General features: G+C 43.5%; 1 protein-coding gene across 1 annotated transcript; it reads left to right on the top strand.

Annotated features, from left to right (window-relative positions):
- Nucleotides 1–619: 619 nt before the first annotated feature.
- ctsba (cathepsin Ba) lies at nucleotides 620–15,196 on the top strand. The gene is made up of 11 exons (XM_083650888.1): nucleotides 620–748; nucleotides 6,351–6,478; nucleotides 7,328–7,413; nucleotides 8,811–8,925; nucleotides 9,416–9,531; nucleotides 9,876–9,961; nucleotides 10,128–10,274; nucleotides 10,992–11,108; nucleotides 11,684–11,812; nucleotides 14,262–14,337; nucleotides 14,564–15,196. Exons 2-11 carry the CDS (start codon nucleotides 6,356–6,358, stop codon nucleotides 14,568–14,570), a joined length of 1,002 nt encoding a protein of 333 aa, XP_083507014.1. The 5' UTR covers nucleotides 620–748; nucleotides 6,351–6,355; the 3' UTR covers nucleotides 14,571–15,196.
- The last annotated feature ends 267 nt before the right edge of the window (nucleotides 15,197–15,463 follow it).

The raw sequence follows: 15,463 nt of genomic DNA, 5'->3' as shown, positions 1-15,463 counted from the left end.
AGTTTAATTGTATGTTTAATAAGGAATATGCTATTTGCACCTGTATGACAAATACGCCGAATTTAAAATGTTTAAGCACGTCTAAAGTATGCACATGACATGTGCACCTATGTGCAGTGAATATGCCACTGTCTCTGACTTGTCTTATCACTATACTGCCTTATTGCTGGTTGTGTCTCTTGTTGTTTTTGCACTCATATGCCCTGTTATATTTGTACTATGTTGTAAACGGAGTCCACAGCACAAGAATTTCACACGTGATACTTGTACCATGGAGTGACAATAAAAAATCTTGAATCTTGAATCTTGAATAAACAGTCAATGGACAAACCGCAAAGAGCAGGGTGACCTTCAGCCCCACCTAGCGCTCAGATTGCAGTAGTGCACCTGGCTGACTGTCCCACATAAGCTCCCCACCCCAGTCCCCACTGCACCAAACTCACTCTAAAACTCAAGACTATTTTGCTGCCCCAAATCATTTCAATGACAGTCGTTGTAGGAATACATTACACAACAACATACACCGCAAGACTGTGACAAATCAGGTTTGAAGAATCGCACATGTTGCGCGGTTTTGAATCACATGAGCGAAACTCATGTGACCAGCTCACGTGGTTCCAGTGGATAAAGTGCTGAGGGGAGTCGGGCTGTTTCAGTCAACCAACGTTCCATTCTCATCAAGCGATACAGAGAGGCGCCGCGGGACGATCAATCAAGTCCCCGACTCCACCAACACCCGACCGACAAGGTAGGCTACAGCCAGGTAACACGCTTTGTTCATAGAGCCGCCATTCATTCAGTTCCACGTCCACATTGTTACATTGTTTACGTCCGACGTAGACAATAAAATTACGTGGTGCTCGCCGGTTAAACTGTTCCCGAATACAAAACAAGTTGTGTAACTTTATGCTCAAATGCTGCTGTGTAGATCATACAGTCAGTCAATGAGCTGACCTCGCATAGTTTTATTGACGAGCCATTTAAAGTCTTTGTTGTAGCAGTTGGCTCCGCGGTGGTATGGCCTGGGTGGTGCTTGTTGTTTTGATCCGTCTGCCTGCCCCACTTAAACCTTTTGGCATTGATGACCTCCAGACACAGTAAGGACGACCCGTGAGACTGTCTACACATGCTTTCATAGAAGAAAACCAAAACTTAAAACCCAAAGTTAAAATTAATCCGATACATAAAACTGAACTTCAACGAGCAAATGGAAAGTAAAACTGTAATTGGATCTTGAAGCAGTCATGACTTGCTTGCTTCACGTTATTACTGAAACAGCTGTTATTAATGATAGACTATCTCCTTTATTTTTTTTGACGTTAGGCGTTATCAGTGACCTACAGCAGAGCGCCAGGGGAGACGGGAAGGTAACCCGCAGTGGGGAGAAGTGTAGGCTATTTCATACAACATTATCACATTATCACTTCCTTTGAAGTCAATTAAGCCCAGTCCGAATGGAATAACTGGGGGAAGGACACTTCCTTTCCAGTCAATAAGCCCAGTCAGAATGGAATAACTGGGGGAAGGAGGAAAGTGTTTTTCCATTTTCACCAATCAGTTTTATAGTTTCCTATTGTAGAATCTACAATAGGAAACTATCAAACTGATTGGATTGTTCCATACATCTTCTTAAAGAGCTGTGAGGGATCTTCAGATGTTGAATTTAAAGGTTTACGCCAGATGGAAGATGCAGGAGAAGACTGTTCATTCATTCAGGAACGAGGATGCAGCACAACTGTGTGGTGTATTCTGGATGGAAAAACCTCGCTCCGAGTCTTCCGGCTATGGGCGGAACGAACGCACCCATCCACGACTTCCGCCCGGAACCAAAGTGCTGTACTCCAGGAAAATATTCCGCTCAAACCTTGCGTTCTGTTCAGAAAACATGGGCGACGCGGGTAGCTAGCTACCCCAAAAACAAACAAACAACTCAAACCAAATAATGGCATCGCCGCCTGACACACCGGGCAAAACGGTAAAATGGGGGAACAAAAACACCGTCGGACACAAAGCGGAAGATCCACTGGAACAAGGGGCGGGTCTTCCTGCCTGTAGTAATGCGTACCAGGCTCTCTCTCCTCCCGCTTTCAGGCAGACACGGTTCTGGTTCTGGCTCTGGCTCCGTCCTGGAGTCTCAGAACCTTGGTGTTTTCTGGCGAACCAGCCCGTGTTCACACCAGTTTAAGCGGAACCAAAGTGGGAGGAGGACATTATTTGGTAGTCCTTCTTCAGTTTTTTAAGTTGATTAATTATTTGGTCTGGCGTTCGAGTGAACCCAGCCTTGGCCATCTCTTCCACAAGTTCGGCATACAACTTGCTCTTTCTTGTACTGCTTTCTAGCTTTTCTTGAGATTCGGTAGATGCCCAAATCGCCACTAAACATTTGGTTTCCTCGGCAGACCACTGCAAATTATTTTTCTCCATGTTGTCGCTTCCTTCTTCTCCTTCCTGCTCGTTTTCACAGCCTAGAATGAGACACGCCCACTGATGATGTCACGGTTCCCAAGGAAAAAACAAACTATTTTTTGGTTCCGCTGAGAACCAACTTTTCAGGTTCCGAACCAATTATTTTTTCGGTCTGAACGCGCCGGCCGGTTCAAATTTGGGTTCGGGAACCGGAACCGGCACGGAGCCCTGCCGGTGTGAAAGCCCTCAGAGCCTAGTGACGCAAGGTTAGTGTGGAGACTCCTTGTGTCCAGTCTTTTGTCCAGTCATTCATTCATTCATTCATTCATTTCCTTTATTTTACCAGGTAGATTATTGAGAACACATTCTCTTTTACAATAACGACCTGACACCAATATTGTAGAACTTCGGTGCATTATCATATTTAGAATAAAATAAAATAAAAAACTGGGACTATCATGGAGTATGGATCACTTCCAGACATCATTCAGGCAAAAGTAGCTGAAAGCAATGTTCAAGCCAACTTTAGTCAAACACAAATCTGACCTTAAAAACTGCAGCCTGACTCGAGAGAGGAAATGATGAGTGCCTCGTTGCTGAAATGTCAGCTGAAATGAAGCCACAGGTTTGGAAATGACACAAGTCTCTAGATTCCACTAGCTGTTGCTGTTGCTGAAAAGTTCAGCACATTTTATTTATTTATTTTGTTCGGTTCAATGGAAAAGGTACGTGGACTTCCATGGGTTGAGATAATCCTCTGACTTCTTAGCCTTTTGAATCCACGTTAAAATAGATGATATACAGTGTCAAAGATACATGGGGCTAAACAAGGCTGTTTTTATTAATTCCTGAAAAGTTGGACATTTTGGCGATGCAAGGTTTTCCTGTGACCACAACATGCATTGAACATGATCCTGCATTATAAGGAGCAGTTTAAGGTTGGCCTATGTGACTCTAGCTCTGACCCAGGGGAAACTCTGTTGGAAATAACTGATAGAGAATAAGAATGGTATTCCTTTTAACTGGTGGGGGAAGCTGAGGGTCCACTTCTCCAAATCAATTCAAATTTACAGCTGAAGAGCTGGTTTTTTTTTTTTGCCAGAAGAGGATGAATCACTTCTCTAAAAGAACAAGGAAAAAAAAGATTTTCAAATGTGGTCTCAAAGACCACATTTATATTTCATAGATTTTTCTGGTTGAACTAAAACTGACATTGCAGATTTGTTGTAGAATTTACCTGGTTTTTACCCCCCATTTTCTTTTCTTCCTCGGCACATGGAGGACCTTATTTTACATCCTGTTGAACTTTCGCGTTCAGCAGCAGGTCACAGAACTTCTTACCATTTCCCCACAGTAGTTGCAAGACCTACTGAAAGATTAGATTGTGAACCTGGCTGAGTGGGTGTATGTCAAGTGGGACTTCATGTCAATAGGGTGCAGGTGTTCTCTAAGGGTAGAATTTCCCGTTCTTACTTCCTTGTGTGTTCATTTCTGTTGAGCCATGTGATCTCTCACACCAGTTTGTTTCAGAATCAGAATCAGAATCAGAAAGACTTTAATGATCCCCGGGGGGAAATTGGGACAAGTTACACTGGAGTCCATATTGTCCACTCTCTCTCTGTCTCAGCTCCACTGTATCAGGAGTATTCCCCCGAGCGTCGTGGCGGACAAAAACACTACAGCTCATATACCTGATTATCACACCTTCAACCAGAGAGGGGAACCCAATTATTAGTTACTAATTAATTATATTAGTTACTACATATTAGTTACTAATTATGTGAAGTCACCTGCTGTAGTCTGTCTCACACTTTCACCCTCTGTGGTGCACGGTTGAATACTCCTGCTCTGGGTGTTTTCATGCGAGTCTATTTAGTCACTTTTTTTGCACCAGAAACTGGACATGCCCAGACAGGTGTGTTGACTTTTCAGTTGTCCCAGCCAGAGCAATTTAGAGAGAGAGAGAGAGGCATCAGTGGAGGACCAAAATGCGTGACTCATTAGCCAATGAACAGCCCAGGAAGGAGGCTCACTTTTGAATGCTAAAATAAAGCTGATAATGTACAATTTGATAAAAAAAAAAAAAACTTTCAAAGTACATCACAAACTGTCCATTTTGCTGCAACTCGACAGTGCTGCTTAATCCAGGACCTTACTTCCTGGAACTCTTGAGAGTAAAAAACTGGTCCATTGGAGTGAATGGAGATGTCACGACTCTTCTATATACACGGCTCTGGTTCCAGCAAACCAGATATTTCCCCCCAGAGCCCTCTGTGTAAAAGCCATGCCTTTTGTAATCCTCGAGAGACAATTGAGTCCAGAGAAAATAATGTTAACAAGCAACTGATGCAAGTCCACTTCCAGCTAATGCTTAAAATACACTACAAGAGTTTCCCTCTGATTTGACATAGGATTTCCAGTTGGGCTCAGTCTGTCTTTGTTGACTCTAGTCTGTAGTTGTTGTGGGCAGTTGCTGTGCGAATTAGCAGCAAAATCTGTTAGTGTATTATGGGTACAGATTTCTAATCGTCAAGTGTAAACTGCCTCTAATGAGTAGCAGTTTTGATGAATACTGCTGAAACAATGTGTGGTAAAGTAGCCGAACAATTGAGTCACTGTTCGCTTAAATAATCTCAATCCTCTATGGCATATTTGTTTATGACACAAAGCTTTGTTTGCCGCTCCTGCTACTCAACTCAAAGTGTAATGGCTAACGATATCATGTTGTCCCTTCTTATCAGGAGTGGGAAGCCTGTTAGTTCATCCTATTGAGCTCTGTAGTTGTTTTCAGAGGAGCACAGCGTCGTCTGCTCTGCTATTGATTTGTAAGGCCTGGCTGGATTTAGAAGAGGATTCTTATTCTGAGCACACATGCCATCCTGCCACTTTACGCTATAGTATGATCTCAGCCTCTCTAATGGATCCGCGGTCGCTCTTGACTTTGCCTCGCTCTGGAATCGATCGGCGATGTCTGTCTCAGATCACAGTAGTGTATTTCACCTCCTGGTTAATGTGGTCTGCAAGCCGTTTAAGGGAGCTTTTTCAATGCTTTTAAATGTGCATTTTGGAGTGTGGATGGCACTTTATTCAAAGAGTTTGAGAGTATTATGAGTATGTCTTTTTTTTTTTTATTAGAAGTGCCTTTAGTGGGAGCTGAACCCCAAAACTGGATCAGATATCCGATCTCTATAGATTTTCAGTGAGGAATTCTAATGCTGTCTCATTGAAGCTGACCAAGCAGTGACCACAAGATACTGTGTGTTTTTGTACTGCTGTCTGTCCTTGAGCACTGTGTGATGCAGTGGTTAGGGTGAAGGAGTTAGTTGAAGTGAGTTTGTACCTGTGCACCTGGGTGACTGCTGACTCTGTAGAACGCTCTCTTGACTAGCATGGCTGGAGATAGAAGACTCTCTGCTGGACCTCTCTGTACACAGCGTAGCAAGCTTCTCTACTTGTAACTGCAGATAATGTCTCGTCAGCTGTGAAGCTAGTTGTTTTTCCTGCCAAATGTCAAGAGTCTTTGGCATGTAAGTGGGCATAAGCTGTTTTTCTCAGGCTTGTGTTTATTATTTTAAACATGGAGACGTCTCTCCTTACTGTAAGTTGACCTTTTGATCAAAGGAGTTTTCATAGAACTGTCCTGAACCCTGTTGTTACAAAGGTTCCCGCGCAGATGCTTTATTCGAGACGGGATGGCCTCCACCAAGGGCCGACCCTGGGCCTCGGATCCAGCCAGCTCCCTGGAACTATCCCTGGATGACGTTTCGGTGATGACGTCGTCATAGCGGTTTATAAGCGTTATATCGTCATCTTACGTCATCAGTGATGTCATATCATATGGTCTATGTTTGATAGAATGTAAGTGAATGTAATGGGTTTGTCATACCTAACACGCATGTGATGTTGAATACTCGGTAAATCTGTCTTCATTCTGTATCTCTCAGGCATCATGTGGCGTGCAGCCTTCCTGTTACTGGCTGCCAGCTTGTCAGTCAGCCTGGCCAGACCCCGCCTCCAACCACTGTCCATCGAGATGGTCAACTACATCAATAAGGTCAACACTACCTGGCAGGTGAGCTGTGTTTTTTCTTCTTCTAAATGATCCGTGCATTTGGAGTGCAGACTGTGGATTTCTGAGTCTGGGTCTGTAGTGGATTCTTTGCGTGACTCACGCATGGAATAGGTGAAATCATTTCTAGGTAAGAAGTTGTCAACAACAAGTTCCCTGAGGGACGACTAGCTAGGTGGTGTGGTTTCCTTTCATTGTGTGAACCTGGGCTTTGCGTACGAGGCTCGGTTCAGTTCAGTATAAAATGATTGTGTGGTGTATAAATAAACAGATCTCTCTTTCACATAAGTGACATTTCATAAGTGCCTGGGTAGCGAGCAGACGGCAGTATTTGACAATTTACCAGCTAAATCATAGATTATTGAAAGATATTCCATATTCCAGACTGAAATGCTATAACAGAAGTGGAGTATTGGCCAGAATGACATGAACATTTGGACACTTATTCAGCGGGTATCTTGCATGTTGCGTTCAGGTGCACTGTAAAAAAGAAAGAAAAATCAATTCCATCGCGGGCCACACAGGGGGCGCAAGTTGAGTATCATTGGGCTAAAGGCTTCTTGTGATGGTAAAATTATTCATGAAAACAAGCAAGAAAGCAGTTACAGGATCCTGGCTCTTAACAAAATCCCTCATTATGTTCCGGTGGATGATCGTTGTAAATGTAGAATACACGTATGGAGGAGTTTCTTAAGACTACAGAGGAGACTAGCAAAGGAGGGGGGTGAAAGGTTTTGGGACAAGTCGGGGATGTACTAGACCAGGAGTGAGACTGACTGCTCAAAATCTGCCAAAACATTGAAAAACTGAAATATACTGGTGGTGACTAAGTGTCCCTCCTCTCTGCTGCAGGCCGGCCACAACTTCCATCATGTGGACTACAGTTACGTCAAAAGACTCTGTGGGACGATGCTCAAAGGACCCAAGCTTCCCATCATGTGAGTATCGCATCATATCCAACCATCAAGTGCCCCAGGAAGTCAGTCCTGCCTGTGGCCATCAAACGCTTCAACTCCTCCATCAGAGTGTCGGGCACCTATAGACTGGCGGGGGCGGCTTTAGCTCAGGAGGTAGAGCGGGTCGGCCAATGACGCAAGGGTTGGCGGTTCGATCTCCGCTTCCTCCCAGCTGCTGTCGTTGTGTCCTTGGGCAAGACACTTAACCCTCCTTGCTCCCGATGGTGTGTAGGCACCCTGCCAGGCTGCCACCGCCATCGGTGTATGAATGGGTGAATGTAGACTACCTACTGATTGTAAAGCGCTTTGGATAAAAGCGCTATATAAATGCAGGCCATTTACCATTTACCATTTATAGACTGGCCCTCGGACTTACTTCACCCATCAGGAACTTCATAACTCATATTTTATTATGTACATCTGAACTGAACAAAATACAGCTTGTGCAATGATACAATCATTTTTCACACTGTTACTGATGTGCAATTACTTACTATTAAACTGCATGTTATTTTCTGCACTTTACTATTATAATTATTCACTCTGCTGTATATATTAGTATTACATACATATCTTACATATTTCTCAATACTTTTGATAAATATTGTTGGATAATGCACATATTTGACTTTTTTATTTTATTTGACATATTTTTATTCTTATAATTTCTCTATGTTTATATATTTCTCTACTTGAATGTGAGCAACTGTAGCCTTAACCAATTTCCCATCGGCAATCAATAAAGTTTTTCTGATTCTGGGTGGGTGGGGTGTTGCATGGCTGTGAACACAGATGAGATTAATTTGATCTCCAACTTCTGCATCCAGACCAGAGTGAAAGCAACTTTTTCTTTTCAGCCTCTGTTCTAAATCCCTCAATCATTTTAATTTGTGTTGGTGGTGGTAGTTGCTACTACAGTATTTACTGTCCTGTAGCTGCAAGGTCCCGGGTTCCATTCTCACAACAATCAAGACCCTGTTCCCCTTCCTGCCCCCTCATTTTGAGTCACACAGATAAGGGCATCAGCATGTAAATGCCTAAATAGTACTTGCACACGGTAGTGGTAGTCATAGTTTAAATAGTACTTGCACACAGTAGTGGTAGTCATAGTTTAAATAGTACTTGCACACAGTAGTGGTAGTCATAGTTTAAATAGTACTTGCACACGGTAGTGGTAAAGCCAAATATATTACAGCTAATTTCTGTATTTGATATGTACTGTGTGCGCACAGGACTCTCTGCACCCAGGGACTACAGATGCAAATGAGCTTTTAGCTATTTCTGGTGCAATATATTTATTGTGTACTGTCCCTGCTCAAATAAACAATAAAGATAAAGACAAAGATTTGACTCTGTATACTGTTTGTTTTCCTCTGCAGGGTCCAGTATGCTGGAGAAATGAAGCTGCCTAAGAACTTTGACCCCAGGGAGCAGTGGCCCAACTGTCCCACCCTGAAGGAGATCAGAGACCAGGGTTCCTGTGGCTCGTGCTGGGTGAGGGAACACGCACACTGTTCACATGGTGCCAGCATGTTTTACTGGGGTCAAGGTTTTTCTCTTTTTGACATTTTATGTACAGTAGGACCAGATTGTTTCTATCTAATATGATTTTTATTTGTATGGATTGAGAATATATGAGAGAAATCCTCTATCCTGTTATTGTCCTGTTATTACACTATAAATTGACATTCACATTTAATCCAACGTAAGTAGAGGACTATGATCTCTGAAGTCAGGTTGGCCGCATTCTACAAAGCATGTAACTTGCTTTCTCCAGTGATTATTAGAAGACTACTGTGAGACTATGTTCCTAGTTTGATAGGTTGATCTTTCCTTTCGTGTGTGTGTGTGTGTGTGTGTGTGTGTGTGTGTGTGTGTGTGTGTGTGTGTGTGTGTGTGTGTGTGTGTGTGTGTGTGTGTGTGTGTGTGTGTGTGTGTGTGTGTGTGTGTGTGTGTGTGTGTGTGTGTGTGTGTTTGTTCACAGGCATTTGGTGCTGCAGAAGCCATCTCGGACCGCGTGTGTATCCACAGCAATGCCAAGGTCAACGTGGAGATCTCCTCACAGGACCTGCTGACCTGCTGCAGCCAGTGTGGCATGGGGTGAGAGCCAGCTGTGTGTCGACACGTCTTTTAACCGCCTTGTGGCATTCAAACGTCCCCAGGAGAAAACAACACTGACCTATATCTGACCTCTGGGTCCAGATCGGCAGTTAGACTGGCTGAAACGAGTCAACATTGGGTGTTTGGTGAGAGGAGAGAATGAATCACACGAATAATACAATGTCCTCAGTCACAAGTGAGTGAGCTACTTTGAGGAAATGAAAGCCTGATATTTTACTTTTAGAGTGGCCATGGAGTGCATAGTGACTGTCTGATGAAGCAAAAACCATATATAATAAACATGAAAATGTGCAATTTTAACTATTTTCTTTTTCTTTTTTAAGGTGCAATGGTGGTTACCCTTCAGCTGCCTGGGATTTCTGGACCAGCGAGGGATTGGTGTCTGGAGGTCTCTATGACTCCCACATTGGTGAGTTTTTGTGTGCGTGTGCGTCTGTGTCTGTGTGTGTGTGTGTGTGTGTCCAACTCCTGCATTGACGCGAGTGTTTGTGTGTGTGTGTGTGTGTGTGTGTGTGTGTGTGTGTATGTGTGTACGCGTCTTCTTCTACAACTCCTGTGGCATTGTTTGTGTACAGGTTGCCGGCCGTACACCATCGCCCCCTGTGAGCACCATGTGAACGGCACCAGACCTCCCTGCACCGGGGAGGGGGGAGACACGCCCGAGTGCACCACCCAGTGTGAGGCCGGATACATGCCTGCCTACACACAGGACAAACACTTTGGTAAGAAAGGCTTCGGCAATAGTCTTGATCTTCATGAGATAATCTTCAAAAGAAAAGCCTTGTTCTTCGTGTCTGCATACAGCCTCCCTGGCATCGGGTTAGCACAGCAGTAGTGAGGCACACAGTATTTGAAGACTTCTTTGCATATCGCTGGCTCATGTGAACATATTTGAACTCCCAATTTTTCTGAAACACTTTGAAACTCAAAGCTGCATGGTGATCAATCTGACGACAAGGCTATTTTTCTTAGTTCCTGAAAAGTTGCCATTTGGGAGATGGAAGGTTTTCACCTGACAACAATATACAGTATATCCCACCATGCATGGTTTGCTTTATGACTACACACTGTATTTATTAACATTGCTGGAAGAACATTTTGAAATTATTTGCATAAGTTTCCTCCCCACTGAACATTTATTTGCACATTTAAACATATACGTCACACAGTCAGATATTCATCAGTTATTTCTCTATATACAACCTCCCTTTTAATAAATGCATCTGCATACAGTACACAGCCCCCTTGATCACTATATGCATGCATGCATGTGCCCCAAAGAAAAAGCCAGCGATGTCATGTGTAACAGTCATTATAACTGAACACACACACGTACACACACACACACACACACACACACACACACACACACACACACACACACACACACACACACACACACGTACAGTACAGAATCCTAACCCTGTGCTGTGTTGTAGGTAAGACGTCTTACAGCGTACCATCAGACGTGGAGCAGATTCAGAGTGAGCTCTATAAAAACGGCCCGGCAGAGGCAGCCTTCACTGTCTACGAAGACTTCCCGCTTTACAAGACTGGTGAGAGCAAACACCGGAAAGAACCTATACACACACTCAAAACATACGCATCTTCAAAGCACTCAGAAAACTGAGCACACAAGGTGCGAGGGCTGCACAACTAACTGATGATTGTAAATTGAGAAGAATCTGGAGCACACGGGTCACTGGTGAGAAGGTTTCTTTAATAGGCTAAGTGCACCAACGTTTCGACGCAACGCGTCTTCATCAGGGTCAAACAGAGTCTCTGTTTGACTCTGATGAAGACGCAACGCGAATCTGGAGCACCTGTGTGCTCCAGATTCTTCCTTTGTTGTGCTATCCTCCTGTTCTGAGAAGCACCGACCTCCCTCTGTGGGGGAGCTGAAGCGCAAGAGATGATTCGTGATCACAATATTTAGCAACATATATAGCAGTATCACTTTTGCCAAGGTCTCTTGCAGCCCTACAACATCCACACTCTGTCCATCAGTTACTCAATCAGCGTTTCTCTCAAATGCTTTCTTTACGCAACACATTGTCGCAACACATTGCCTCACATGATCTCCCTCCCTTCCTGCCCCCACCTCTCTTTCTCTTCTTTCTCTCTTCTAAAGGTGTGTATCAGCATGTGTCTGGCTCTGCACTGGGTGGCCATGCCATTAAGATCCTGGGCTGGGGGGAGGAGGATGGCACTCCCTACTGGCTGTGTGCCAACTCCTGGAATCAGGACTGGGGAGATAATGGTACACACACACACACTATACTCACACACTCTGAGTTGCATACACCCACTTTATACTTCAAAACATGCACTTGTTGGAGTTGGTCAAACATGTTTTTTTGTTTTTTCCCCTTAACTCATTGAGTGCCAGCCACTTTTGGAGAACGGACGCTCCCAGTGCCAGAGTTTCAGAGCGTTTTCAGTGATTTCTCGAGGCCCACAGAATATTGTGTGATATTACTATGTAAACACTGAACACGCACAAAGAACGATGAGACTCTATTCTATCATCTGCAAAAAAAAGTTTATTGATCCCATTTTCCGTTCTTTAGTTATGAGCCGGAGAAGATAGCTTGATTCATCCAAAAATAGCAATTTTTTTCTAGAAGCTGAGATAATTGGCCTTTTGTGAAATTAATCATTTCAAGCACATCACTGACTCTGAAGCTAATCTTTTCTAATGTAGTCACACCTCAAAAATAATTTCCTTCAATAAAACAGTTTAGGCCAGGGAATTTTGTTTGGCAGAATAATATTTTTAGCTACAACCAGCAGCGCTGGCCCCTGCGTGCGCTGCTGGTTGCAGCTTCTTGCTGGTTTTGATTTGCTGCTGGTGGGTATCGGATATTCTGGCTTGCGTTTGTCAATCCTGTCCTGCTGCCTGGGTCTGTCTGGGTGTTGCGTGCTGCTCTGCGTGCCCCCCCCCCCCCCGCCCCGCCCCGCCTCGCCTCAACTGCACACTCCTCCTCCTGTCTGTGGTGGCTCTCTGCTGAGTTTGCTGTGCGCACAGTGAAGGGTGCGGAACAGCCAGGCTTTTTTACAGCGTTCCGCGTGTGTTTGTCACCGGCAATGATGCTTCCAGTTGAGAATAATAACAACTCCACGGTGTGGATGTGCGGATTTGCTGTCGCAACCGACACGGAGCGGCTCAATTGTGGGAGCAGATTGGCTGCTGCAGGCACAGCTGCAGTAACGTGCTTCAGCATATCGATGCATACGGATGCGATGCGATTTCCGTTTCCATAACGACTTCTTCTTTGTTTTTTCCTTGCCTTTCTGTTATGTGGAGAGCACTGTCGCCACCTAAGGGTTCTGTAAAATAGGTTATAGACCTCCAATAGCTACAATAGTTGTACCAGAGATGTATCAGGGATTGATCCACGTCCCACCGTCAAAAAACGCAATTGACGACAACCGTCGTCATTGGCACTCTACGTCAGTATTTGAATTGACGACAGCTGTCGTCATTGGCATTCAATGAGTTAAAGGAGTAGTTTGTATTTTTTTTTATGTGGGGTTGAATGAGAGGTACTTGCCGACAATCGGTGTACTACATGCAGTAGGAATGCAGCCACGCAGTCCCAGTTTGGAGAAATGGAGACAGGGCCGCGTCAGGCAGGTAATGTGAACAGGGTCACAAGCAAAAATGTAAAAGAAGAAAAAGAAAAAGCCTCCATACTGCTCACCTGCTGTAATCCAAGTCTCCACGAGCCCTGAGATGCCAAGTTGACTTGAAAACCTGTCATTTACACCCAGTTTTTAGCTGAAATATAGCCATGTGCAGCTGGAACTGCACTTGCACTTATTGCTCGAGCACCTGGCTGCAGCGCAGATTTCAGCTAAAAACAGGGTGTAAATGACGTCTTATCAAGTCAACTTGGCATCTCAGGGCTTGTGGACACTTGGATTACACCAACGTTTCTGCTCGACACCCTGTTCACACTCAGCAGACAACTCTACTTGCTTGACCCGGCCGGTCTCCATTTCTGCAAACTGGGACCGCGCCGGCTGCATTCTACTACATGTAGTACACTTGACTGCATGTAGTACACTGACTATCGGCAAGTACCTCAACAACCCCACATTAAAAAAAAAATCTGGACTATCCCTTTAACATGGGTCACAGGGTTTCCGTGGGTCCTTAAAAAGTCAAAAATCCAATACAGTAATCTGAATTTTAGGCCTCAACATGTCTTAAATGCAACTGCATTTATATCAAATGTCTTAAATTGCCAGCTCTTAAATTGTTTGGGTTATGAAGTTAACATTACTTTTATAAAGTTTATAAAGTTGCATTAAATTAGCAATGCATAACAAATTTGAAGCCGCTGCACCTTGGGCAAGAAAACACTGAAATGAGGAACTTTGGGGTTACAGGCATTAGAGTTGTACTGTATGGGAAGTAGCTGCTGTAAAAACATAAAATAAAATAAGCCAGCTCAAATGCCTGCTGCCATCCTCCAATAAAGTTTCACATTGGGAGCATCAATGCCCGATTTTCCTTTTATATCCCTCTTACTTTTTTGCTGTGAATTGTGAGTCTTAAATTGCACTCATAATGGTCTTTAAAAGGTCTAAAAAGTCTTAAATTTAACTTATTGAAACCTGCAGAAACCCTGGGCTAAATAAAGTCACTCACAAGCACTGATCGATTCCTGGGTTAACTGTCTGTCTGTGTTTCTGGTCTGCAGGGTTCTTCAAGATCCTGCGTGGGGAGGATCACTGTGGCATCGAGTCTGAAATTGTCGCTGGGATCCCCCGTAAAATGTAAGCTAAGAATGCATATCGGGGACGTCAAATATTGTCATCGAGCAAACCTTTTACTGTGTTTTTAGCAAAAGGTTTACTGTGTGTATGCACAACACGGTCTGCCACGGTGGCTATTGTGCTTGTCAAATTTCCATTCCTCAGCTTATGGAGGCGGCATGAATGTGTCATACTCATAAGTCATCATGGGTTTCCTTCTTCACCTACCTCCTGTTTTCTGCTCTAGGTTTTGAGCTGCAGTGTCATTACATGATCACTAGAGGGCGACGCACTCCCACCTGCCTGCACTGGAACAGATGTATAACAATCCAGGCCTTGTGGTTTAAAAGCCAGTACTGTTTTGTTTGTTGTTTTTTAGTTGAAAGTGTCTGTTAATGAATGAGCTGTGATACTGTACTTCACCTCAAGCAAATGCCAATCAAGGAAATGTTGCACAGGAGGGAAATGGTATTTTCTTTTTAGACTAACCTCAACGCATCTCTCATCCCCTCAGTCAGGTTTTACCCTCTCGTCTTTCCACATTCTTTTGCATGGATGCAAACATGTGGGCTAGGTGAAGACAATATAGCTAATATGATTGACAGAAATGGAGCAGGTCATTTTGTTCAAATGTGTTTAAACATTTTTAGTGATGGCCATTTTTATCCAACATTATCCCTCATTGCAGACCTGACCCCTCCATAATAAGTAACACATTTGGTGCCTGTTAGTGTTTTTAAACTTTTTGAGAGATTTTTTTTTTAATATGGATGGAAATGAGATGAGTGCTGTTTTTATTGTTGTCTCTGCCTGTAATGATCAAAGTATTGCCACATTATAATTGTACAGTGTACTTCAGTAAATAAATCAACTTCTTATACTTTGATTCCAAGAGTGTGTTTTTTATCTTTACATAATCAACTTTATTTATTTTTGAATAATCTGTAATGAGCCTCACAAACCAGAAGAGGAGTAGGGGTGTCACATGGCATGGGGGAATTGTTGGTGCTGCTTTGAAATTAATCTACGGTTATTGAATTAAGTGCAAACTAACTAGTATGGCATTGTGAGTGAGCAGTTACAGAAGATTGGATTTGTATTTTATTGTATTTATTAGAAAGCGTTTGTTTAACTTGTAGTGGATTCA

This window comes from Poromitra crassiceps (genome assembly GCF_964638095.1).
Source record: "Poromitra crassiceps genome assembly, chromosome: 14".
NCBI lineage: Eukaryota > Metazoa > Chordata > Actinopteri > Beryciformes > Melamphaidae > Poromitra > Poromitra crassiceps.
Note: the sequence above shows the minus strand (reverse complement) of the source record. Positions and strands in the feature narration are given on the sequence as shown.

Coding starts and splice junctions, on each gene's coding strand:
- ctsba (XM_083650888.1), top strand. CDS start 6,356: ATGTGGCGTGCAGCCTTCCTGTTACTGGCTGCCAGCTTGTCAGTCAGC. Junction 6,479..7,327: donor AGGTCAACACTACCTGGCAG/GTGAGCTGTGTT, acceptor TCTCTGCTGCAG/GCCGGCCACAACTTCCATCA. Junction 7,414..8,810: donor GGACCCAAGCTTCCCATCAT/GTGAGTATCGCA, acceptor TTTCCTCTGCAG/GGTCCAGTATGCTGGAGAAA.